The sequence below is a fragment of the Aspergillus niger genome, assembly GCF_000002855.4.
Source record: "Aspergillus niger supercontig An09".
In the NCBI taxonomy this organism is placed as follows: Eukaryota; Fungi; Ascomycota; class Eurotiomycetes; order Eurotiales; family Aspergillaceae; genus Aspergillus; species Aspergillus niger.
This window is the reverse complement of record NT_166525.1, coordinates 24,031-47,199: the sequence shown is the minus strand read 5'-3', so window position 1 is coordinate 47,199 and position 23,169 is coordinate 24,031. Positions and strand designations below refer to the sequence as shown.

The window sequence follows — 23,169 nt, the reverse complement described above, 5'->3', positions numbered from 1 at the left end:
CCATGGTGTGCGCGGAAGTAAAGGGCACAGTGCGACCGGTCTGTGCATTAGGGACCGCGGAGNAGGTGGGCTCCCATTGCTGATGGCGGGTAGGCAAGCGAGGTCCCAAATTGGATGGTGATTCGGTCGATGGCGTCGGTGTTGTCGGAAGTCCAGATCTGGGGGACATACTGCAGCATGCCAGCATCAAAGCGGCCGCCGCCCGAGGCACATCCTTCCCACAGGACATCCGGAAAACGGGTGGTCAGTGTGTCGAACACCCGGTAGAGGCCAAGCATGTACTGATGGTCAGTCGACGGAGAGGGCGTCTCGTGTATCCCCCGGTTGTTGTCCCATTTGACGTAGGAAATGCCGGTATCTTGTAACAGGTTCGTCATGAAGTCTATGATGAAGTCCTGCACAGCCGGAAGCGCCAGGTTGAGGACGAGCTGGTTCCGACGCTCGGTACGGGGGTAAGGCCCGGCATGAAGCGCCCACTCCGGGTGTTCGTGGTAGAGAGTGGAATTGGGGTTGACCATCTCGGGCTCCACCCAAATACCAAAGCGAAGTTTTGTGGACTCTGTGCCATTGACGGTGAGATTTGTGATGTCTTGCACGACCGGGGTCAACCCGTCCGGGAAGCGCGCTGGATTGGGCATCCAGTCGCCCAGTCCGGCGTTATCGGACACTCGAGGGTACTTGTCCCCAAACCAGCCGTCGTCCATGACAAAGAGGTGGACACCCAGGGCAGCGGACTCTTCGGCAAGAGTTTCGATGCTGCTTTGATTGTAATCGAAATAAACACCTTCCCAGCTATTCAGCAGAACCGGCCGGTCGGACGTGGCGAACTTGCTCTTCATGAGGTGGTTGCGATATAGCCGGTGGAATTTGCGAGACACTGAGCCAAGGCCTTTGTCCGAGTAGACTGCAACACACTCGGGGGAGGTTAAAGTCTCGCCAGGGCCAAGGTTCCACGATAATTGGTCCGGGTTGAAGCCGAGCAGCGCCCGGGTGAAACCTTGCGATCCTTTCTCTACTTGCGCCGAGAAAGAGCCGGTATATACAAGGTTGAAACCCCATGCCTCGCCTTGCGATTCGGTAGTAGCTGGATCTACTATGGCAAGGAAGGGATTATGAAGGTGAGAGGAATATCCAGTACTGCTTCCAAATCTACTCTCCCGTCAGTAAGGTCACCATGTCGGTTTTATGCTATGCTGACTTACCCCTGGACGCCATACTGCACTTTGCTTCTCTGAACATTTGCCTCTCTGGCCCAGTCGCCTCGGAGGCTGACCATGTCGAGGTCTTCATAGGGGAAATCGATACTTATGCTTGCAAGGGCCTCGATAGTGATATTACCTGGGCCCTGGTTGGTCACATTGACACTCCTCACGATCGCATCATATTTCGGAAATATGGAGTATGACAAGTCGGCCGCGACGGAGCTATAGTTGTCATACAGATGGACTACCAAAGTGGTGGCGTCCTGCGCATCGCCAAATGTGGCAGGCAGGCCAGGCAAAGCATATTTACCTTCGATCACCTCGTGCGACACATATTGGAGATCGCTAACAGTATAACCTGCCGATTCCCGAATACGAACGGCGGGAATGCGGAAATCCCCACGGCCTTGGTCGGGGAACTCCCGGCGGATTCGACCAGGCATGCCGACCCAGCCGTTGACAGCAGGTTCCACTGGCGAAGGGATTGTGCCGGAGACGACACCACCAAAATGATCAGAAATCAAGTCGCCGGTGCTACTGTTGACATGGAATCGATATGAGACATTGTCGCCGTTCAATGCGAAACTAGTGCCATTCGTAACGATCGCTGTTTGGTCAGCTTACATTCCGAATGAAGATCAAGCGTTGCAGTAGCATCCCTCCCCCCCATCAGGACATACATACTCTGTGAATTCGAAGCCCCAATTGCGGGTGCTGCTGCAGAATGACCGTATAACGTAAAAAGGCCCAGGGCCACCACGGCATGAGAAGACCCGATCATGGTGGTGATGATATTGCTGGCCGTCAATCCTAACACATGTGGCAGGTGAGTGAAGCAGCAGTTCTTCCTCTCACCGGCCTTTTATCCCCGGACGGGGTTGACTGCATCCGGGGAAACATCGGAGGGTATCCCAGTTTCTTGCTGGGCATCTTCCCCCAGCTCCGGCTTGGCACCCCCACGTCTCATTCCCCAACGTGGCTGGGATCATCCTGCCCAGCTCGTTAAGACTACCTGGGCAGAGAAGGGGGGACAATCCGGGGATTGTCATTGCACGGTCTCCGCCTTGGCTCAATAGTATAAGCTGCAAGATCAGCTCATTGCAGTAGGTTTCTCCCCCTTGGCTGCGGAGTTGCCCCGGATGCTCCGAAAACGGGGATGCCGACTTCTCCATGGGGCATTCGGTGTGCTGTTTGTTCTGTTTGCATACACTGGTTTTGTTTGGCTCTTGGAAAGGTAAAAACAAAAGAGAAGGATCAGAAAAACACAATCATAAGTGAACCCAAGGTATAATCACGGAATACACCAGTTCTCCATATATTAGATACCATCTTTTCCCTACTTTTAGTCAAATGCAGTAAATATCAGGATGCTTTAATAGTAGCATAGTAGTAATAAATCACAGCAGATGCCAGTGATCTCCAATGAACATGATGATGGTAGTAGTCAAATTCCCGGGGAATATATATATTTCATCGTCACTGATTAAGGTATTCATGAAAACACTTTCCAGAAAGTCCGACGAATAAATAATGTCATGGATACTAGAGCAGATGCTACTACTAGTCGTGGTCACCCATAGGAGGTTGCAAATAAGCAGAAACACCACAATGCTTACAAGGGGTATTGAATATTGATGTCTGACATAGATTTGTGACACTGCATCTGGGAGATACCGAAAACCACATGGCAAGCAAGTCACGTGATTCGACGGTCGCAAAATCCAGCACCAATCCCTTGAAAGATAATGTGACACCTCGCATTCATTATATGTTTACCCACATTGAGAACCTCACGACAGTTTCGCACCCAAGTTGACATGAATTGATACTGCAGTAGGCCGCCAGTCCTGCTTCCCCGAGCTTCCGCCCGATCCCACTCTGCTTGATTCCCCCGAACGGAGTGCACGAGTCACTATCATCACTGCTATTGATCCATCCCATCCCGCTTTCCATTTTCGGGCCAGTCGATGGGCTCGTTCAATGTTCTGTATGAATATCGAGCACTCAGACCATACACTGAGTTGCTGACCTTTCTAATGGCCTGCTCTGCCGTCTCGAATGTTGGAATGACAACCACAGGGCCGAAGATTTTCTCCCGGAAGATGATCATATTATCTGTCACATCGGCAAAGACTGTCGGATGTATGAAGAATCATCTCGGGGCGGCTTCATTCAATGGCGTTCCGCCCAGCACAAGACGACCCCCTTCCCGGGCGCCAGTACCGGATGTATGACATTACTCTGGCAAATTGAGTCTTCGAGATCTGTGGTCCTTGGACTATGAGAAAGCACGGACTTCCATTGTTGAGCCAGATTTCCAGCAGAGGCTGCGCTGACTTGAACCTAGTAACACGGAGCAGGGTTTTAAAGTGCTCGATATCCGATATGGGCAAGGCGAATCGAGCCTAGTTCTTGCATTGATCAACGGTTCTCATGGCCAGATTACAGCCATTGACACGGCCCCACCGGGCTACGGTGGACCATACACCATCCATCAATCGCAGAAGCACATCCAGGCTTCCACACTCGAGCAGCGTATCTGGTTGCTCCGCACCGACACGGCCAGCCTGCTTTCCCATCACGCAAGCACTGAAAAATTCAATGCAGCTGTGCTGTGCCACTCCTTATAGTATTCTCCCCATCGGGCGAGCGTTGCCCAAGTCTTCCAGCTTCTGGCCGACACAAATATACACTATCTGTGTTTAGCGGAGTACGGATTCCGCGCCTCGCGACCCGCACAGGTCCCGCATATGCTGGCTGTGCAAACGCAAGCCTGGTACCCTTCCCTACGCAAGTCCGCTGCGACGAGGCCGAGGGAGCCCAACGTACGCCCCGCGCTCACTCCAGACGAGCTGCTAGACGTCGCGCCTCAAATGGATGGCAAGAGAAACGTTCCGGCTACATACGACCTGAATCACAGCCGAGGGACGGGTATTGGGAAGTGCAGTTCGTCACCCCACAGCCGTGTAAACAATGGAGACAGGAGGAAGGCTTATCCAATGACGCATCCATGAGTCTGCCATTCGGAAGATTGAGCAATCTATCCAGGAACTGCGGGAAAAGGGTTGCACCCACCCGGTGGGAGACCAAGGATGACTTTTGGGCGGTGTTGGAGTTGCAAGAGTCTGCGCCATGTAGTTATTTAGGCCCAGTTGCCAACAGTGGTTGATAGACACATGCATCTTTGAGTGAGCACGGATGGTATGCCTGTCATATATATATCCCTGATCTCACATATCCATCCCTGAAAGCTTCCCCCTGTGAACTTAATGCTTCTCTACACCCGCACCAAAATAATATGATCGAAGAGGCCCTGTTCGATCGGTCAGAGCGCGACTTGGGGAAGTTGAAGTCGTTATACTGAGCGTACACATATTACTTTCACAAGCTGAATACCCACTCGTTATCCACGTAACTGGTAACTATCAGTAACTCATTAATTGCTAGTCAACATACTAACATATAGCACAGTTTCGTAATCGTAATCGTTATTGATCTGGGCCAGGCAGTAACTCTGGTCGTCAGCAGCCCTTATCTTCCCCCCCTACCCTACCCGAAAGTTTTCAACAGATGATTAGTAGAGCCTGGCGACCCGGACGTATTGCTGGCGCGGGAGTTGCACTTTAGGGAATAATATGTAGCGATGCATCAGTGGGTATCGGTGAGTACGGGTTGTTGACATGCGAGATGTTACTTGTTTCCGATTGCTGCCACTGGCTGTTCTATATGTTTGTTACGTCCATTTTGCTACTAGAACTTCGGGGTGATATAGCATGCATAGTCTGCGTCCTTTATTCAGCGCCCATTCATACCAATAGGGAATTTAAACAACAACAGCGGATTTGCGGCCAAAAGTATGGGTCTTGTACAATAATCGTGCTCTGGTTCAGCATTCAAACAGGAGTCAGGAGGGCGAGATGATCGTTATTCCATATCCACTGATATCCGATGTTGGACGCCATCTGTGTAGGCGTAGGACGACCGGGGTCGCTTAATATGTATATTATTGCGTAAGCGCTGGCTTCCTTGTTATTTCTCAATAGTCAATGATATTTGACTGCCCAGATTTGCAGGCCCTATCCGGTATCTATGCGGGTATGCCCTAGTCCATGAACCGAAGGTGAACTTCTTCCTGGACTCCAATGTCCGCACCGTCTTCCCCTGTTCGGATCCCGGGCAGTGATTAATAATCGGTATTTATGGCAAAATGTGGCCAGATCAATTGACTTCCCACTAACGCGTCCCTAGCTTCGAAATCCAGCTCTCCGCCTGGCAGACTCTTCCATAGTTTTCTGACTACAAACGGTTGTTGCAGCCTATCTGATGGCATTCGAACGGTTTCATAGGAGACGCACAGCAATTAGCTGGCGGATTTCACGTGGGCCATGGACAGAGCCAATCTTTTCAAGAATTTATGTCTGTGGATGACCGTGCAGCGCCATTACCAATCCACCTTGATGGATATGTTTTCGATAGACCGACTCACATGCGGTAGGAACGATCCTACCAATAAGCCGCACCTTGACGTGGACCCGGATGGTGGGCATAAACAGGCACCCCCTATCACCGGCAGCAGGTCACCGATGCGTTACCCTTCTCTGTACATGGGTTCCCAGCTAGACGCTTGGCAGCGCATTATCCTGGTAATTCTCCTGGAGGTCCCTGCGCACGTCATTCCCCCCTCTGCATGGACTCGATGTTCCCTGACTTTTGGGCCGCGCAGCCAGTCCAGGCCGCGAGGTTCTATCACATGTGGAATATGTCTCACGGCTGCCCGAAAGAGTAATGTGTACTTAAGTCGCAGCCTCAGGGAGGTTATAGCGCCCGAGGGATTGTCAAGCTTAATGATCGACAAGATGATTTCCCCTGAAATGGGCAAACCCACGATGGTGTGCTTGGCAGTTATGGAGCGAACCAGAATCAAGTGGAACAAACTCCTTCGGGCCGCAGGGCTGCCCTTGATCGAGCCGTTTACCTATGCGATCGACCTATGCCAGGGTGATAGGGTGGTCGAGCGGTTAAATGCTGACGGATAATAGGAAGCCGGCGGAGATAATAAACAGTCAGATAAGGGGAGAGTAGTCGGCTGGATCAACAAATTTGTTTGATTGATGCATACATTCCATTGATGGGACAGACGGCATCAGTTTTTTCTTTGTTACAATGGCTCATAACCCAGTCGCGCTAAAATGTCTCAGACTACTATCCACTATTAGTGTTCTTTCCCCAACCCCTCCTCATCTGTTGGCGGACTTCATTGCATTAGTGCTGACGGGATAGACTCGGATACCCCCGCGAATGACACAGCCCATGCCTATTGACGTACAGAACGATCAAAATCCAAGAAGCACAAAGGAATGAATCACAATAATATATAAGACTGTTGTCTTTCCTACATTTACGGCCACCCAATGCTAAAAAGAAATTGTTATCCCAGACTTTATACCATACTCCACAATGGCTGATAACGTAGCCACGTTGACCTCTGCCATCAACACCGCTGTGGCCGATCTAGCTGGAAAGGATGAAATCCCGGAGGCAGCTCGGTACCAGCTTCTCGAGGCAATTGACAAGCTTCGCGTTGCTGTCGAACCGCCCCTTCTCACCATTCGGAATTTCTGCTTCGGTGTCAGTAACTCTCCAGGTTCTTATCACCCATTCAATCTCTTCGTTGCGATACTGATGTAGGTGATGAATCCGTAGCATCATAGCCTAGTTGCCATTCGTGTCGCCATGGGCATGGGTATATTTGATGCCTTCGCCTCAACGAAGAATGGTGAAATGACCGCTGATGCGCTGAACGAGAAGACGAAGGGGGACAAAGGCCTCTTGGGTAAGTGTTTTCCTTCGCTGTTCTCACTGAGTATCTTCTTTGTCTATCTGCGGGAACTTTTCAAAACTCCTTCTCTTCTTTTCCTCCTTTTCTCTCTTCCCTGCCTTTTCCTTGATCCCTTCTTTTCCCCTAGTCTCTTTGTCTATTCCAACACCCATACAATTCGAAGGGTCCGTTCAGTTTTGCTTGGATATATTGATTTTTGTTTCATTGTTACATTGAATCACGGGTACTATCGTTCAATATACATCACTCAAAATTACGTGGTGGGGATTAATGATAATCTCATTCTGCAGTGCGTATCATGCGGGTGCTGTGTGCGAACCACATCTTCGAAGAGACGGGGGTGGAGAAATACCACCAACTGCCGCTAGCCATCATGTTTGCTACTGATAGTCCACCCAGCGAGGTCATCAAACATTTGTGAGTTCTTGTTGACTGATAATTTTGTTGAACTCAAATCGTGGCTGATATCGGGAATGAATTCAGCCATTCGGACATGAAGGCCTCGGTCCACTCCTATGACTATTTCGAGGCAAGAGGATACCAGAATCCTGAAGACGCCTACGACACGACCTTCCAGCTCGCTTTTGGGACCAAGGAACATTACTTTGAGTGGCTACAGCACAATCCGGAGGAGCTACATGCCTTCAATACAGTGATGGAGATCGGCAATCGCTCCTTGGAAGGTGTGCAATGGTATGATTAATATCCATGGCAGGAGAAGCTGGCTACTACCAGTGGTACAGATCGTGTCCTCCTGGTGGACATCGGCGGTGGCAAGGGCCATGACATTTCTGGCTTCAAGCGCAAGTACACTGAGATAAAACACCAGCTGATAGTGCAGGATCTCCCCAAGGTCATCGAGGACATCCAAGAGCCGCTCATTGAAGGTATAAAAGTCGTCGGATATAATATGTTTGATCCACAACCCATTAAAGGTGCTAAGGCATATTATATGCGAACTGTTTTACACGATTGGCCTGATAAACAAGCCCTACAGGCTCTTAGCCGTGTTCATGATGCTATGGCCACCGACTCTCTGCTACTGATCAATGAAAACGTCTTGCCCGAGATCAATGCGCCCGGATTTTCATCCTCGATGGATATTATAATGATGGAGCTCTATGGATCTCTGGAACGGACGGAAAGGCAGTGGCTTGCACTATTGGAGAAGGCGCAGTTTAGGGTTGTCAAAATATGGCGGTCGGGTTTTCAGGGAACTGGTTCCAATGCGTTATTCGAGGCGGTGCCTGTTTGAGTGTTGGGGAATCTTCATGCTAAGATAATGCAGCCCAGCGGTTCGACATTTGATCTTGTGGGCTTCTAGATATGCCTGAAGCTTCGGAGCTACCTGGGCGTCTTGTTTAGGGGGTTCTACGCACTGCTTGGAAGTTCCATGTAAACCGAATTTACTAATGTCAGTTCTTGGTCCAGAACACAGGGGACTGCCCTGTTTTATCTAGTCTCTCACGAGGAACAGATGGCAATCTTTTGGATAAAGATAAAGCTGAATTAAAAACGGAATATTGCAATACTGTTCGCCTTAGATACAATCACCACATGGACATCATAATGGCCTGGAGAAATGTTTGATGGACAAACGTATGGGTAGAGGTGACTCCTTAGTCAGGAAGTAAATAATAGACCGCAGCCATGGAGCCGCCACAAGTAATGAAATAATCGAATCTAGACCAAAGGAAAGACTGTCATGCGACAAGACAATCACCCGGTTGCACTTCCCAGTGAGTATCACGGAGTGATCCCTCTGTCAACAGCCCGACTTGTCTTCCCCAAATGACCATCTGCAGGTATCACGTGAGTAGTTTGCATAATCTGAACTGTTCGCCGAACTTAGCCTGGGCATACAACTATAGGAAATGGATCCTCTCCATCATAGGCGATATACTTAGAGCATTTGTTTGGCATCTTGAACCCCCGTAGGTTGATATCTTGTCTGGAACTAGCCTGTATGATGATTTGGACCACGGATCATAATTAGAGTTGCTGTTTGAAATGCCGATTGACTTTCGTTTGACGTGGAAATCCCACACTGGCTTTGACCGTGGAATGCACGCGGCAATTATCACAAACAATAACTCATTCTTGGCCATTATACTGTCGCCCGGATGTGGAATGCGGGGTCGCGATAATACTCTTCTGCCTAGCATGTGCTAGCAGCAAACAGTATGACACTAAAGCTATATCTGTTAATTGACTGACTTATGTCCCCTTTCGTTCTCCACGTTGGCGCCTGCATCCGGCATGCGCATCAAAATCGTCGTTACCCGACCTGGAAAAATGACGAAATCACATTTCATTAGATACTTATGTAATGTTCAAGTTTCGATTACGTTGAGCAAGGAGAGTCAAAATTTGCACCGGGGCAGCTCCAGAGAGTGAAGCTTCTCTACAGATAATGACCTCACATTTTCTCATCTCGAGTCACCTGGTCCAATCGTTGCACCAAGCCATCAATCTTCCCCATAAGCCCAGTCTTTCTTCGGGATACCTTCTAGCGTTGAATTCTGTACACGCCCAGAGTCGCATCACATGCGGTCCGCAACTTTCATCATTCCACCTCTCCTCTGGCGGAAACGGCGAGGGATCGAAGACTATGCGCAGGGCATATAGTGAGCCATCCAAAATCTTATGATTGACGTCGAATTGGTTCCTGAAGCGGCCGTGCTCAAGTGTTATATGATACATTCTTGAGCAAAATGCCTCTTCATCTAGCCAAGTCTCATTGACTCTGCCTTTATACCAGATATCGGGTGGTCGTCGCTTTGTGAGGGTCATTTCAATGGTAAAGTCACTGATTACCTTAGACCGCTGTCTATTGTTACCTAGGTCGATGACCCGATCGAGATACGCGGAATCGTGCGGCTTCCATTCAATTTCGGCGAAAATCCAACAAGTGTACTCGGTTGAGCAAAATAGCTATATGTTAAACGTCAATCAACGAGAAAAGAAGGCTACTCAGTTGTCGAACTCACCTTGCCTGTTCCATCCTCGTGAAAGGTAATTTGACTTGATCCGTCATTCCAACTCCATGCCTCTTCACAGAGGATGGAACGGACTGTTTCGGGCCAGGTCATTGGCCCCGCTTGGGAAGCTCCCCAGCTTTTGGCTGTTACAACAATAACGCTCTGCTAAGGAACTTTGACCGATATGGTTTTTGTTGAGTTGATTGCGTCTGGATAGTGGTAGACTCGTGTAATGCGTCGATAGGGAGGCGAAAAATGATGAGAGTAACAGTCCTCTCATGCCCACGAGACCGAAGGTTGCGGGCGGAAGTTCAGGGTCCCACTAGTCTGCGTTGGGGAAGAGGCTGGAAGGCATAACCATGCTTGGTGCAGGCAGCTGGCTAAGACTTTCACTTTTCTAGTTTGGGTTCCATTTAATTTTCAATTCGATGATTACATTAAGATCCCAGATCCGATGAGCCAGAACCTTGCATGAATGATCTCATTATCGTTTTCTTCAGAACACAAGATCGATTATGTACTTCTGGAAGATGAAACTTGTACTTCTCATTAATAATGTTGGTAAGGAAGGGTACATTTCTATTGGGACTTAAAAGCTTATCAGGCGTCAAATGTTCATCGCTCACTCCCACGGCGCCCCACCTCCCCTTTCTCGTTAAAATGGTGCACCTGCTGCCCACCTTTCTTCCTCTAGCGTCTCCGTCGCTTCACACACAGAATGCCACCTATCACCAGAGCGCAAGCCAAACACAAATTCCCCGGTTTTTTTTCAGAGACTTTCCGCGACGCGTCCCCTTTCGCGCTGAGGCAGTCGCATAGAACTGGACAACACACCAAGTTGGTCGATTGGATCGTATTGAACCCAGGAACAGGCGCGACGCATCAAGATCCATCGGATCCCATAACCAAATTCTTCCAACCTCTTTTCGAGCAACCAGAATACCTGTGCCATCTGAAACTTCGACGGTCGTGCCCCGTGGAAGCACCACACACTGAATGGCTCATGCTATGTTAGTTTCCCAATGTCACCTCTCATGGATAGGATAATCAGATGCCCAAGAGAGGCAATCTCTGACATCGTTCTTAGCTTGGAACTCTGCCGATGTGCGCACTAAATTCATCAACTCTGCCGAGTTCCAGTCTCTTACCGAGATCCTCGCCGCCTGGAGTTCCGAGCGATCGGTCCAAGTATCTATGATCGATCTCTCTCAGACAGTTGGGGACGCGTTCGGTGGCGGTGCGTTCCAGACCCAGTACGTTGGTCCAATCGAGTACTACGAGCTCATGGCCGTGTACTTCCCTGAGGATCTGGCGGGTTCGCACATCAAGGAGCTGAACCGCACCAATCCATACAACCTAGGGATTCTGATTGGCTCCGATATGTACCCCCTGGCAGGGTTGACGGATTGGCAGCATGGATGGCTCGATCGACCCGTGCTCTTCCAAGGTCGACGTGCCCGATGCCTCATCTACTTGTTGCGATGGGAGAATCCCGACCGCGAGCACGAGTATAAGAATTTCCGCGTTACGATGAAAGGGAAATTTTTAGATTACTGGGAACAGTTTCTGACCCCGTTGAAGCAAAATAGGATGCTCGGCTACGAATCGCAACATGCATCATTTATCAGACAGCCGGTCACTTCGGTGCTGGGTGACTAGAGAACGTCCAAGGGTTGGGAACCGATGGAGCTGTAGTTGGAAATGTTTAGGCAACCGCTATTCGGTCCGGACTGCAGAACCTCATCTATCCTGAAGTACTGCTCTTATCCCCACTAGTTTGTACAATTAAGTTGCATTTAGTAATCAGGTTATCCATTTACACGCAAATGTATATATGAGCTGTTTTATATCTTAATCAGCTTGAGGGCAGTCTCTTCAAGACCTTCCTCAGATTCCTCTAAGACCTCTCTGAGACTCCCGTCATAGGCCACTACCGGAGCTATTACTAGCGTTATTGTGTATGGATCACTGTAGGATGTAGTGTGAAATATCGGTCTGTCCGCTAGCGAAATAGCCAAGATATACTAGTTTCACTTTGACAATCAGGGGGTCGATAGATTGTAAGAGAGAAGCATATATAGCTTTCCTCACCTAGTCTAGCTCCGCTAAAACAATCGGTTAGTAGTAGTACAGGTACACGATGTAGGATATACAGTCCGCACGGTGTTGAATGCCGTTCAAACACCATCCGCCATTCCTGAGATTAGGTCTATTTACAAGATGACCTAGGTTTGTAGTAGAAGTACGATACATACGTGAAGAAAGAGGGAATCTTAATTGGGGCGCACTAGATCCTGCCAATCTGCAAGATGTTGTCAAGAAGGATTTTCACAGTGCATTGTCTGTCGTTGTTTCCTCTTCATCTTCAAGGTCCAGGAGATTTGGATTCGTAAAGTGGCTTCCGTGCTTCAGACCGTAGCCTTCAGCTATAGAGGAGCTGATATTACCCCTCGTGCTAGCGAAGATCGTTCTGGCCCTCACAGAGCCAGCGACGTCCCGAGACCAATCACATGCAGGCAGATACATGGCTGTAGCAGATCATGCGTAACTGTCTGCGTTTAGGATGGCATCGTCAACGCTCGACTTTCCCAGTTCAGCCACATGAAATTGGAGATATGCTCTTCTCTGTTCACCACCTACAATCAAGTTGTTTTCCGTAATCACGAAATGTCCATCGTCAGTGATAAGCTCTATTTATTAAGGAATCCCACGTGCTTTCCTACTCGATCCCCAGTTGACTGGTATTACATAATTACATGTTCATCCAGTTTACGCACTGTCGTAGCGGGTAGGTACAGGTCAAAATATAAGCCCAACAATATATTTGTTTTGCCCAGATAACCATCTTTTTCATTGAAGCTTCAGGCAACCCCCAGACAATGTCTCCACATTACACAGGAAAGACAGAAGTATACAGTCATATAAGAAAATAAGCGCAAAGTATACCCGTATGTAGGACTGGTCTCAAGTATACATGAGCCATCTATAGAGATTAGATGGCTTTCTAAATAAGGAGAAAATGACAGGGCTGCTCGCAACGTTATTAGGGTGGAGTATTGGAGCACATGACCATTTTCTCTACACGTCAGGCCTCCTCGATCTTGTGTCGCTGTCTCAGTATTTTGACTAAGTAGGCACAATTAACCAACCATTTACCACTCACCGACTCCACTTCTTCTCCATCTCACTCCTCCAAAGACCACCATACCTCCACTGTATCCACAAGCCAGTATTCGCAAATATCTGTGCTGCAACACATACGGTGAAAGCCACTCCGCATCCAACACGATTCACCATGGGCATCACAAATCCCGAGCCCGCAGCCGCAAGACAGCAACGGGCCATATTCAGACTTGCGCTCGCAGCTGCACTACTATCATGGAATACATCAACTAAATAAGTCGTCACTATCGATTGATTGGACACAGCTGTCCACCCGGTAATAAACGTTGAGATAATGGGAACGGCGATGTGGACGTGGGACGAATATTGAACAGTCCAGCCAAATATCATGACTGATAAACATTGTAGGCCAGCGAAGATGGGAACCAGACGAAGACGGGCTCGTTCAAGTGGAAATAATTTCTCCTGTCTTGAGGGTGATGTTTCTGCAAGTTCTTGTTCTCTGAACCGGCGATAATCCTTGTCGAGGATCCTACCTGTGATGAGGGTCCCGAACATAGAGCCCGCACCATTAGCGATGAAGGTTAATCCGGACTGAATTTCTGTCAATCCATAGTGTTCTTTGAAGAGAGTTGCCATAGCCGTAATCGTCATTTGCCACATAGCGAAGTAAATGGCAAAGAAAAGTACCAGCGGGGCGGCCTGTTTGCTGATCAAGATGCGGAGGGGTCCTAAAAGTTCGGTTCGTTTCTTGGGGGCCAGCCGGTTATATTCCACAGTCTCACGCCAATTCGTTTTACTGAAGCGCTGATAGAGAGCAAGGGGATAACGCCCGATCCTTGGGGAAGGAAGTTGACCACCATTTCCCACGATTGACCTCAACGTCTCAGGAAGCAACAAACCTATCATGGTAAGCAGTACCCCGCTGTAAACAGTGAGAAACCAAAAGATAGTTCTCCATCCAATCGACCCTGCAAGCGCTCCCCCGATAACAGGCCCAATAGCAATGGAAACCAACATCATTCCTTGAAAAAAACCCATGAATCCCCCACGATCTTCACGGGTCGTAATATCGCCAATCACACCTGATCCGATAGCAACAGTACTAGCAGACCCAGTACTTTGCAAGCACCGAAAAATGATAAGCATAGTATAATTCCTGGTCTCTGCGAGACCAATGCAGGCACAGACTGCTACAAATAGGGTACCGATGTATGCTATTCGGCGACCTTTGACGTCTGAGATTGGACCCCAGAGGCTAGGCGCTAGGCCCTGGAAGATAAGGTAGGAGGTAATGGAAAGGTTGACGAGCTCAGTAGAGACATTGAGACTGCGGGATATGGATGGAATAGCAGGGAAATAAATGTTTGACGCCAGTGTCGAGACTGAATTATTAGAGGTGTCTGCAGTATTATAATGTGGATAGACAGTGACTTACATGTAGCAGCAGCGGAAACAAGCACCGCCAACAGACGCTTCTGAGATCTATCAAAGATCGTATACGGTGGCGCAGGCCTCTCAGTGACTGCATCAACAGTTGATGACTCGTTCTGATCTGCTGCCATGTTGTGTGGATAATGTTAGTCCCCATCACAGTGGAAAGAGACCCTTTACTTCGAACACACGAGAGGGTAATATACTCCGTTCGAGCGTATCCTCGGAGTTGCCGACTCAGCTGAGATAGCTGATAGACATGGTACTTCCTAAATAAGTTAGCCATGTGTGCGTATGGTGATACAAGAGATATTATTCAAGCTCGAGAGATTTCCAATTGCCTGAAAGGTCACGATTTCCCACGAATAGGAAGCCTGGCCACCGGCATGCACGGGAGTTCTCATCACAATTCGGGATTTGAACCTGACTCAACTTACCATGCTAGCGCATATTTGCTTTTGATATCAGATCTGGGGCAAGATAAGCGGCACGGTTCCGAGTGTGATAATGCACGAGATCGTGACTAGCGACGACAATACGTAACACAGCATTAAGGATCTATCTGATCCACCATCTGTGCTCTGGTAGAGCCTTGATAGTGCAGATTATTGGAAGGTCATGGTAGGAATGGTCTGATTGATCGTGTTGCGGTAGTACGGAACTGTGGCGTTCCCGGGTTGTACCTCGTGATATGTTCGCAGATCTAAGCCAGTGCGATCCGCATCCGATCTTCCTAGTTCCTTGTGGACCGACTGGAGCATCATCATCATACTGAGCATTATCTTGGCGTTGCTCCATATATAAGTAGCTTGAGTCGTGCCATTATTACCCTTCCACTCTCATACAGTCAAACATCCTAGTTTCTTCATTCAAAGGCGACCCGCAATTCATCTTACCACTTTCTTTGGCACACAATTAGTGCCATTTGCCTTACACAATTATATCCCACTCCACCTCCCACTCCCCCAAAGAGAAACACCATGTATATTCAGCTTGACCTCTCTTCATACTACGGAGCCTACTAGCTAATACGGATTTTGATGCTCAGGCTATGCACACCGTCAGAAAAATACGATGCTTCCCCCCGGCCGTACGTCAACAGCAGGAAATGGCCTACTCAAACTTTGACTCAAGCTCCCCGATGGCTTTCAACCGACCTGAGGGATGGCAATCAGGCATTAGTCCAGGTACCTCTGACTCCGCATGTACAGCTATCTCAACCTGCTAATCAAACCAGCCCATGAATGGTGATCTCAAGCTACGCTATTTCCAAACCCTCATTAAGCTGGGATACAAGGAGATTGAAGTCTCTTATCCCTCTGCCTCACAGACCGAGTTCGATTTCACGCGATACCTCATAAGTACCCCTGGTATTGTGCCCGATGACACGTGGATCCAAGTCATGGCGCCTTGTCGCGACGAACTCATTCAAAGAACGATTGAGGCCGTCCGGGGTGCGAGGAAAGTCGTTCTGCACATACATCTCTCTACATCCGATCTTTTCCGCGAAATCGTCTATCTAATGACAAAGAAAGAGATGATAGACCTTGCTGTTCGGTGCATGAGGATGATTCGCGAACTCACGAAAGACTCCCTAGATGCCGAGATGCGGAAAACTGAATGGACGATGGAATTTACCTTGGAAAACTTTCAAGATACATCCGTTGAATTTGCACTTGAAATCTGCGAAGCTGTGAAAGCAGCCTGGGAGCCGACCACTGAGAATAAAATCATTTTCAATCTTCCTTCAACTGTCGAGATATCTATGCCGAACGTCTTCGCAGACCAGATCGAGCTCTTCTGTAGGGGTATCTCCGAGCGAGAAAAGGTTTGTGTATCAGTTCATCCTCACAATGACCGGGGATGTGGCGTGGCGGCAGCCGAGATGGCTCAGCTGGCTGGTGCAGATCGAGTTGAAGGATGTCTATTCGGGAATGGCGAACGCACTGGAAACGTTGATCTCGTCACGCTGGCTCTGAATTTATATACTCAGGGCATATCACCCAGAGTTAACCTGGGCAATTTGAATGAGGTTGTCGCGATGGTAGAGGACTGCACTAAGATCCCCATCCATCCTAGAGCTCCCTATGCAGGAAAGTATGTGTTTTGCACATTTACCGGTACGCACCAGGACGCTATTCGAAAGGGATATAACCAGCTCCAAGAGAGTGAGAAACATGATGCTACACAGACCCCCAAGTGGAGAATGCCATATTTACCAATGGATCCAGCTGATCTGGGAAGGCAACACGAAGCTATTGTGAGGGTGAACTCGCAAAGTGGGAAAAGTGGCGTTGCCTGGCTTCTCGAGGAGAGTTTCCACATTCATATGCCCCGAGAGTTAGAAATTGAGTTCACAAAGATCGTCAAAACATATGCGAATATGAGTGGTTTTGAGATTACTCAGGAGACTATCCGTCGCTTGTTCCGGGAACACTACATGCATGCTGATTCTGAAAAAGCCAGGCTGTTGGATTGCAGAGCCGATGAGACCAAAGGAGATCGGGTTGTTACACAAGTGCAACTTAAAGTTGCAGTCGAGGGGTCCGAACACGACCTTGAAGCAACTGGAAGTGAACTATTACCGACCATACTCGATGCCCTGAAGCCATTGGGCTATGGCTTCGAGGCATTGGACAGCCAAATGCAATACACAACCAACCGGGATACAATCACGAGTTTCGTTAGGCTAGGCACATCCGAGAACTTCGCTGCATGGGGTGTCGGCATGCATAAAGACACGGCGTGGGCCGTGTCACTTGCCGTAAGTAAAAAGGGCATGAACAATTGAGCACGGCATTAACGGAATTTTAGGTTTTAGCGGCAGGCCAAAAGATGATGGCAGAGAAGGTCAACAGCTTCTTCTCCAACTAAAAACTGGGTATTAACCGTGTGATGGCAAGTAACCGATGTTGCCAGTGTGTGTTTGAGTAACCAAATTATTGGTGATGGGCTTAATCGTATTGACTGTTTATCCTCCCGCCCACCTGAAAAATAGGTACAGCGTCGGATAGTACCGTGTCAGCCAACAGTGGCATAAATGAGAATAAATTACAGCAATGCAATTGACTCTAAGAAGGAAATACAAAATAATCATAATATCACGATATTAGTATTGTCTGTAGTAATAGGAGTAAGGAAATGAAAATATAATTTTATTGTTATACGGAAATCTGTGCTATTCAACCACGTCACATATCATAAGAAAGATAGTAGCAGTACCAAATCTCTTATTATCTTATTAAACTTGAAATTGCGACCGATAGCATTCTTGATCTCCATTTTGTTAGTACCGTCATTCGACTGTCGTCGGGAGTCCTCGTTTACTTCCAAGCGAGGATCTCACACTGTAGCGCCGCGTACCACGCATCCTCGGTCTCTGCCCATTTCCGCACAGCAAGGAGTGTATGCTGAATTTCCTCCTCTGTGATGCCTGCACGCAACCAATTCTGTCGTAGGGGATCTTCCTGCTGCAACTGACCCTCAGCACGCTTTGCTAGCCACTCTCTAGTCTCTCGGCCTGAGTATAAGGTAGTCCCGGCGCCGATGCGAACGCGACCAGCATCAGCATTGAACCCTGCTCTGCGGAACAGGGCTGGCATGATGGCCGCTGTGGAATCAGCGTCGGGACTCCAGCACCCGTCAGACCAATGCACAGCGCGATTGAAATTTTGTACCCATAGGCGATCTAAATTAAGGCTCCGCGGGTAGAAATGCTGATCTACTCCATCACGCGTGGCGATGATACCACCGGGCTTTAGGACTCGTCGCATTTCGGACAGCGCCCTGAAAGGCAGGTCTGGCGGCGGCAAATATCCGAAAACTTGAGCACAGTAGACGACATCAAATGTCTCATCCGGGTACGGCAGCCCCTTCAGAATGTCGCCTTCCTCGAAGATAACGGAGCCTGGCTGTTCCCACTTCATAGAACAACCGGCCTCAGCTGCCATACTCTTCGCTTTCCGCAGAACATCTGGTGATATGTCGATGCCAGTTGTCCTGCCTTTGGTAGCATACCTGGTAAATCCTATTGTTATGGTGCCAGGCCCACAGCCAACGTCGAGGATGTAATCCGTGGTTCTAAGGTGTGGTAGAAGAAAGGCAGCTTCTGACTCCGCTGTGCGTGCCTGTTGGGTTGCGACCGTATTGCTAGAGTAGCCTTGCGTGTAATGTCTCGCTCCAGTCTGTAGTGCCATTATCTTCTACTTCAATATTAGGCTTTTGGTTAGAAATCTCATCATCCCAGAAGTTGGTTCAGCGAACCTGTCTGACATATGCCGTTATATCTGGACCATGCATGGAGGGGTCATCCGGAGATAAGCGCTTAAAACCGGGCTGAAAGCCGAGTGAGGCTTGCACTTCGGGGTGATTAAAAATAACTCCGCGTGGTTTACTGCTATATATGGAATAGTACTTATCCAGGTTGCGCCTTGACATGGCCTGACTAAATAACAAATCTACAATATAATATTCTGCCAGTTCCCCTACCACCCACTTCGTATTATGCTGAACTGGTCTTGGCATATACCTACTATAACCTAGACCTATCCGAAATACAAGAGTTAGATCTGTATATGTTTGGCATACTAGAGTGGAGTGGCTCTATCTAACTGTTAAATGGTGGGAGGCGCTACCCCAGCCAGGCTTCCTCCACACCGGCCTCCGCTCATGCCACACCCTCTGCCTACCTTCCGCCTATCTTAGTAGATAAGACTCACTCCCTATAATATACGGCTTGCTTTTCAAAGCAGGCAGACTCTCGCCTACTATTTTAGGGTTAATATTACCTGAGGCAGAAAATTCAGATCTCAGGCAGTAAACTAATACTTAAGGCAACCATCTTTCTTGGATAGGAAGGCGGTAGTATTCTGATAAATTAAAAAAGGCAAGTCCGTCTTAATAGAGAACGGACCTGAACTAGTTAGGCAGAGGGTGTGGCATGAGCGGAGGCTGGTGTGGCGGTAGCGTCCTCCTAAATGGTGGCCAGATTTATTTTTCTACAAGCTGGCAATAACTTCTCGATTGTTCCATTAGCATTCTGCCTCGACTCCATTCAACTAGATTTCACGTGAGTTGCGAAATCTTCAAAAGACCCAATACAGTCTTGGCCCCGATTTTCGTAAGAAGCGACATGTTCCAGCTCAATGAACTCTCTAATGTCAATATTTATTTCAAACTTGGTCTCTCGATTTCATAGTAATTCTATTCAACATCTATCAGATGCGTTTATTCTGAAAACAATGGAGAAGAAATTGGATTTGCGGATAAATTGGGTTATTCTATATACTACTCGAAATTCTTCCCGTCATCTAAGAAGAAATGGGATATGCTGATCTCTTCTACGGTACCCAAGGGCTGTTATTCATAGCGATACTCTCTAAATGACAAACCCTTCTATGAGACAAATCACGTTGCCGCTGAAACTGGGTTTATATATTCGAGGACTTTTGTACGTATTAGTATAGGATTTATCTGTCATGTAGTAATTCCTGTTCAGATGAATATATAATATATCACTACTACAGCCATAATGAACTAAGCCTATTTTTAAACCGCCATAAAAAACTACCAGGTAGTGTCAGGTTCCGATGAGCTTTCCACTCATGACAGTAAAGCATCCTGACCGCCATCATATGCAAAAAACTGAACTATCTCAATGCAGATATTGAAGTGCTATTAAATCCACACGCTGCTCCCAACTCGAGGCTTATTGATGCTTGCTGGCTACAATCTATTCATCTTATCAGTCTATTCACCAGCTCTACCTTCCCTTTAGTGGAAGAAATAGGATGATTGTCTTCTGTATATTGCCCCCTTAGTCCACCATTGTAGATACTCGGCGTTGAATTTCGTAGCTCGCGAGTACAGAAGATAGTAGTTCAATCTACCACCTACAAAAAGGTCCCGTTGCGAAACAAGGGCTGTGGTCTATATTGATCCTATTTCACCTTGATTTCATCCTTATTTCACAATAGCACAAATGACTGACGTCATATGTGTTGGTCCAGTTAGTGTTCAGGCTATTGGGAACTATGAGATTTAGGCCCCCTGCGCCTGTGTTTCGAGCCATAATTCTTCTGGTATATAGAACATCTTTCATATTACCACCGAGCCTGTAGAGTTTGACAGTAAGGTGGAATAGTCCTTTCGACTTATAGCCGTCAGCAAGATTAAGCGGGGGGTACTCGCGGAATTTATCTGCCAGATACCATTGGCCCGAGTAAAAGTTTTACCAATGACCGAAGTGAGGGCACTGAGGGCCATAATACAAAGGAAAAGAATCAGACCATTATCACTAATCGGAATGCTTGTCAGTACACAAGGCTTTGTGAACCTGGGAAGCAATAGAGAGTTCGACAGCTGGAGTAGAAGCTCAGAAGTAATTTATCACCCATATATGTTCTAAATCGCAGGGATCTTTCGCATTTAGGAATGGCGGCGCTCTGGATAATTCACCACTGCAAATCAAGTCTTATCTCCTCGCCTGCCCGCTGCAAACCCTTAGATTTCCTGGGCAAGAAGAACCCTGTTAAAACGATAACCTATTCATTGCATTCGTCCGGTGAGCATGTGTAGGAAACGGGTTGATGTTTAGACCTGTTACAGGATCACATTAATTTTCGGGATTAGGTCGTAGTATGACGGAGACATAGCCCTATGCGATTACATAGAAAGCCTATCATCGAGATTTGCTCCTGTTATTACGGATGTTACCCCTACGTATGGACGATAAATGGATGAAGGACCTTGAAATCAGGCTAAATTGTTGGCCCCGTTGCTTTACTCCGGGTAATTTCCGTAACAGGATGCTTGGCAAATCAATCAAATCCTTTCAATCTGTATGGACGAGTAAATGGCATCCATCAAAATAAGCTAGATCGACATGCCAAAATCCCTCGGCAATAGAGCATTTTTTCACTGCCGGACGCAGAGTTTTATCCCATATGAAAGCCGCTAGCAGCAAGTCTCTACAGTAAAACGTGGCTGTCATTCAGTTTGGTTAGTTAGATGAAAACCGGCCTATGCGTTGCAGACTATGTCAGGATTAAAGTAACCGGACTACACCTGGCTGCCTATTCAAACATCCTATAACCTAGATATGAAGGAGGTTAAAGAGATACTCCCAGAATCTCTACTTATTTATGTCCCGGGCACTCTCTCAGATAGTAACCTTATTTCTCACTTAATTCAACGTTCCTCATTGATTCTCCATCGTAGGGTATGGGGTTTATGTCCTCTTTTTCAAGAGTATCGAAGATGGCAAGGGCAAGCTACAGTTTGCATACACGACTAGAGAACAAGTAGGGAGGCTGCCTTAAAAGGATACGGTTACTGTTGGGCTCACAGCACCGCCTAAATAAGCCCCAGGGTAGATGCCTGATGCCACTTCGTTGACCTTAGTTTATACAAGTGTGAACTTCTGCGATAACTTTTCGCCCTGGACCCTGAGCTAACGGTGCTGGCACCTTCCCATATCCACCAAGACGAGGTTTCATTTGACGGTCTATTTTTGGGGGCATAACCCCTAGCGTCCTAAAGCGAGCGCCACCTGTACTTCGCGACCAATGACCCTCTGAAGGCTGTTCCCGGTTCCGAAATTAGTGTAAATATCCTCCTCGAATAACATGTGACAGGGACATCTGACCATAAGGCTTGCACTTGAATCCGTCAGTTACATAATGCCAAGAATACTAATTTAGACTGGTTTCAGACACACTAGCTCTAATCCTGCTACTTGCCGTGTCTTCAAGAAGGTAAATTCGCGGTATACCCATCCTTGCGGGGCCAATAAAAATAGCAAAATCACTGTATCATGTATTATATAGAGCCGATAATGGCAGCATAATGTAGACCATCTGATAGTGGCAATTGGATTTTCATGACTTAGAGGTTGCAGCCTTGCCGACGAGAGGCATAGAGAGGAACGCAAAGGTTGGCCTACAGGCCTTAGTGAACTTGGCAGGTTTCGGATATACATATGATCATCATTATCCCAGACAAGATGTAGATCATGTCCAGTAGTGGGACTGATCTCTTGCATCTGGTACTGCCCGGTTCATACTTGTGTCTGCTAAGATCACTGGGTCCAACTAGAGCACGGTGAGTTCATAAGTGGAATACCAGGGCCGTACTATGAACGTAATTACCATTTAAATTTCATTTACCTGTACATAAAGGCATGGCTTATTGGATACAATTGTTCGCCTTGGTTCTAAAGAAATATCAAAGATTCAATCTTGTACGCTGCTGTCAATTTGCGATCAATTTACTATTGCTCTGCAAGTACTGACACAGCTCTGCGGCATCTTGCATTATTGAAATCAATGTGGCTGCAAGAACTATAATCTCCCTCGCCGGGGTTCGAGCCAGTTGTATTGTGTATGGGAATTTAGAAAACCGAGACGCAAAGGAAGCTATCTATAGAGCGTATGCTTATATTATGGTTCTACGTAGCCGGCAAGTGTCATACTCGTAAAGAATCATATGGCTCATCTCTGTATCATTCCTTCTAGTTCAACAAGGGCCGGTGTCTAAGCCCATTGATCCAGGATTGAACTCATTAACCGTTACTGTCCATTAACTACCAGTA

At 47.7% G+C, this 23,169-nt stretch overlaps 12 protein-coding genes across 12 annotated transcripts; 5 read left to right on the top strand and 7 right to left on the bottom strand.

Moving 5' to 3' along the window:
- Positions 1-63: 63 nt before the first annotated feature.
- On the bottom strand, positions 64-1,983 carry aglC (alpha-galactosidase aglC-Aspergillus niger [truncated ORF]; the record flags this gene model as incomplete). Its single annotated transcript, XM_001393313.3, has 3 exons — positions 64-1,149; positions 1,203-1,809; positions 1,887-1,983. Coding segments are annotated over 3 exons (1,790 nt in total), but the record flags the coding sequence as incomplete, so codon positions are not given.
- Positions 1,984-3,126: 1,143 nt separating this feature from the next.
- An09g00250 (uncharacterized protein) lies at positions 3,127-4,384 on the bottom strand (the record flags this gene model as incomplete). Its single annotated transcript, XM_059749531.1, has 4 exons — positions 3,127-3,335; positions 3,499-3,545; positions 3,669-3,791; positions 4,278-4,384. 4 exons carry the CDS (start codon positions 4,382-4,384, stop codon positions 3,127-3,129), a joined length of 486 nt encoding a protein of 161 aa, XP_059601293.1.
- Positions 4,385-5,587: 1,203 nt separating this feature from the next.
- On the top strand, positions 5,588-6,238 carry An09g00230 (uncharacterized protein; the record flags this gene model as incomplete). The annotated part of the gene is made up of 1 exon (XM_059749530.1): positions 5,588-6,238. The coding sequence occupies one exon, from the start codon at positions 5,588-5,590 to the stop codon at positions 6,236-6,238; it is 651 nt and encodes a 216-aa protein (XP_059601292.1).
- Positions 6,239-6,659: 421 nt separating this feature from the next.
- An09g00220 (uncharacterized protein) lies at positions 6,660-8,296 on the top strand (the record flags this gene model as incomplete). The annotated part of the gene is made up of 5 exons (XM_059749529.1): positions 6,660-6,830; positions 6,906-7,035; positions 7,332-7,458; positions 7,525-7,724; positions 7,785-8,296. 5 exons carry the CDS (start codon positions 6,660-6,662, stop codon positions 8,294-8,296), a joined length of 1,140 nt encoding a protein of 379 aa, XP_059601291.1.
- Positions 8,297-8,456: 160 nt separating this feature from the next.
- On the bottom strand, positions 8,457-10,078 carry An09g00210 (hypothetical protein; the record flags this gene model as incomplete). Its single annotated transcript, XM_059749528.1, has 8 exons — positions 8,457-8,545; positions 8,765-8,840; positions 8,905-9,003; positions 9,090-9,153; positions 9,259-9,328; positions 9,390-9,445; positions 9,485-9,709; positions 10,032-10,078. 8 exons carry the CDS (start codon positions 10,076-10,078, stop codon positions 8,457-8,459), a joined length of 726 nt encoding a protein of 241 aa, XP_059601290.1.
- A 26-nt stretch (positions 10,079-10,104) lies between these two features.
- On the top strand, positions 10,105-12,584 carry An09g00200 (hypothetical protein; the record flags this gene model as incomplete). Its single annotated transcript, XM_059749527.1, has 8 exons — positions 10,105-10,167; positions 10,294-10,422; positions 10,523-10,583; positions 10,796-11,032; positions 11,074-11,657; positions 11,732-11,776; positions 12,156-12,229; positions 12,314-12,584. 8 exons carry the CDS (start codon positions 10,105-10,107, stop codon positions 12,582-12,584), a joined length of 1,464 nt encoding a protein of 487 aa, XP_059601289.1.
- Positions 12,585-12,986: 402 nt separating this feature from the next.
- Positions 12,987-14,710, bottom strand: An09g00190 (uncharacterized protein; the record flags this gene model as incomplete). Its single annotated transcript, XM_059749526.1, has 4 exons — positions 12,987-13,005; positions 13,186-13,235; positions 13,284-14,548; positions 14,584-14,710. 4 exons carry the CDS (start codon positions 14,708-14,710, stop codon positions 12,987-12,989), a joined length of 1,461 nt encoding a protein of 486 aa, XP_059601288.1.
- A 153-nt stretch (positions 14,711-14,863) lies between these two features.
- Positions 14,864-15,286, top strand: An09g00180 (hypothetical protein; the record flags this gene model as incomplete). The annotated part of the gene is made up of 2 exons (XM_059749523.1): positions 14,864-15,078; positions 15,184-15,286. 2 exons carry the CDS (start codon positions 14,864-14,866, stop codon positions 15,284-15,286), a joined length of 318 nt encoding a protein of 105 aa, XP_059601287.1.
- Positions 15,287-15,619: 333 nt separating this feature from the next.
- On the top strand, positions 15,620-17,370 carry An09g00170 (uncharacterized protein; the record flags this gene model as incomplete). The annotated part of the gene is made up of 2 exons (XM_001393305.3): positions 15,620-15,766; positions 15,817-17,370. 2 exons carry the CDS (start codon positions 15,620-15,622, stop codon positions 17,368-17,370), a joined length of 1,701 nt encoding a protein of 566 aa, XP_001393342.3.
- A 532-nt stretch (positions 17,371-17,902) lies between these two features.
- On the bottom strand, positions 17,903-18,775 carry An09g00160 (uncharacterized protein; the record flags this gene model as incomplete). Its single annotated transcript, XM_001393304.1, has 1 exon — positions 17,903-18,775. The coding sequence occupies one exon, from the start codon at positions 18,773-18,775 to the stop codon at positions 17,903-17,905; it is 873 nt and encodes a 290-aa protein (XP_001393341.1).
- A 58-nt stretch (positions 18,776-18,833) lies between these two features.
- Positions 18,834-19,712, bottom strand: An09g00150 (hypothetical protein; the record flags this gene model as incomplete). The annotated part of the gene is made up of 3 exons (XM_059749522.1): positions 18,834-19,019; positions 19,191-19,257; positions 19,648-19,712. 3 exons carry the CDS (start codon positions 19,710-19,712, stop codon positions 18,834-18,836), a joined length of 318 nt encoding a protein of 105 aa, XP_059601286.1.
- A 2,264-nt stretch (positions 19,713-21,976) lies between these two features.
- On the bottom strand, positions 21,977-22,620 carry An09g00140 (hypothetical protein; the record flags this gene model as incomplete). The annotated part of the gene is made up of 3 exons (XM_059749521.1): positions 21,977-22,045; positions 22,129-22,194; positions 22,282-22,620. 3 exons carry the CDS (start codon positions 22,618-22,620, stop codon positions 21,977-21,979), a joined length of 474 nt encoding a protein of 157 aa, XP_059601285.1.
- Between the last annotated feature and the right edge of the window lie 549 nt (positions 22,621-23,169).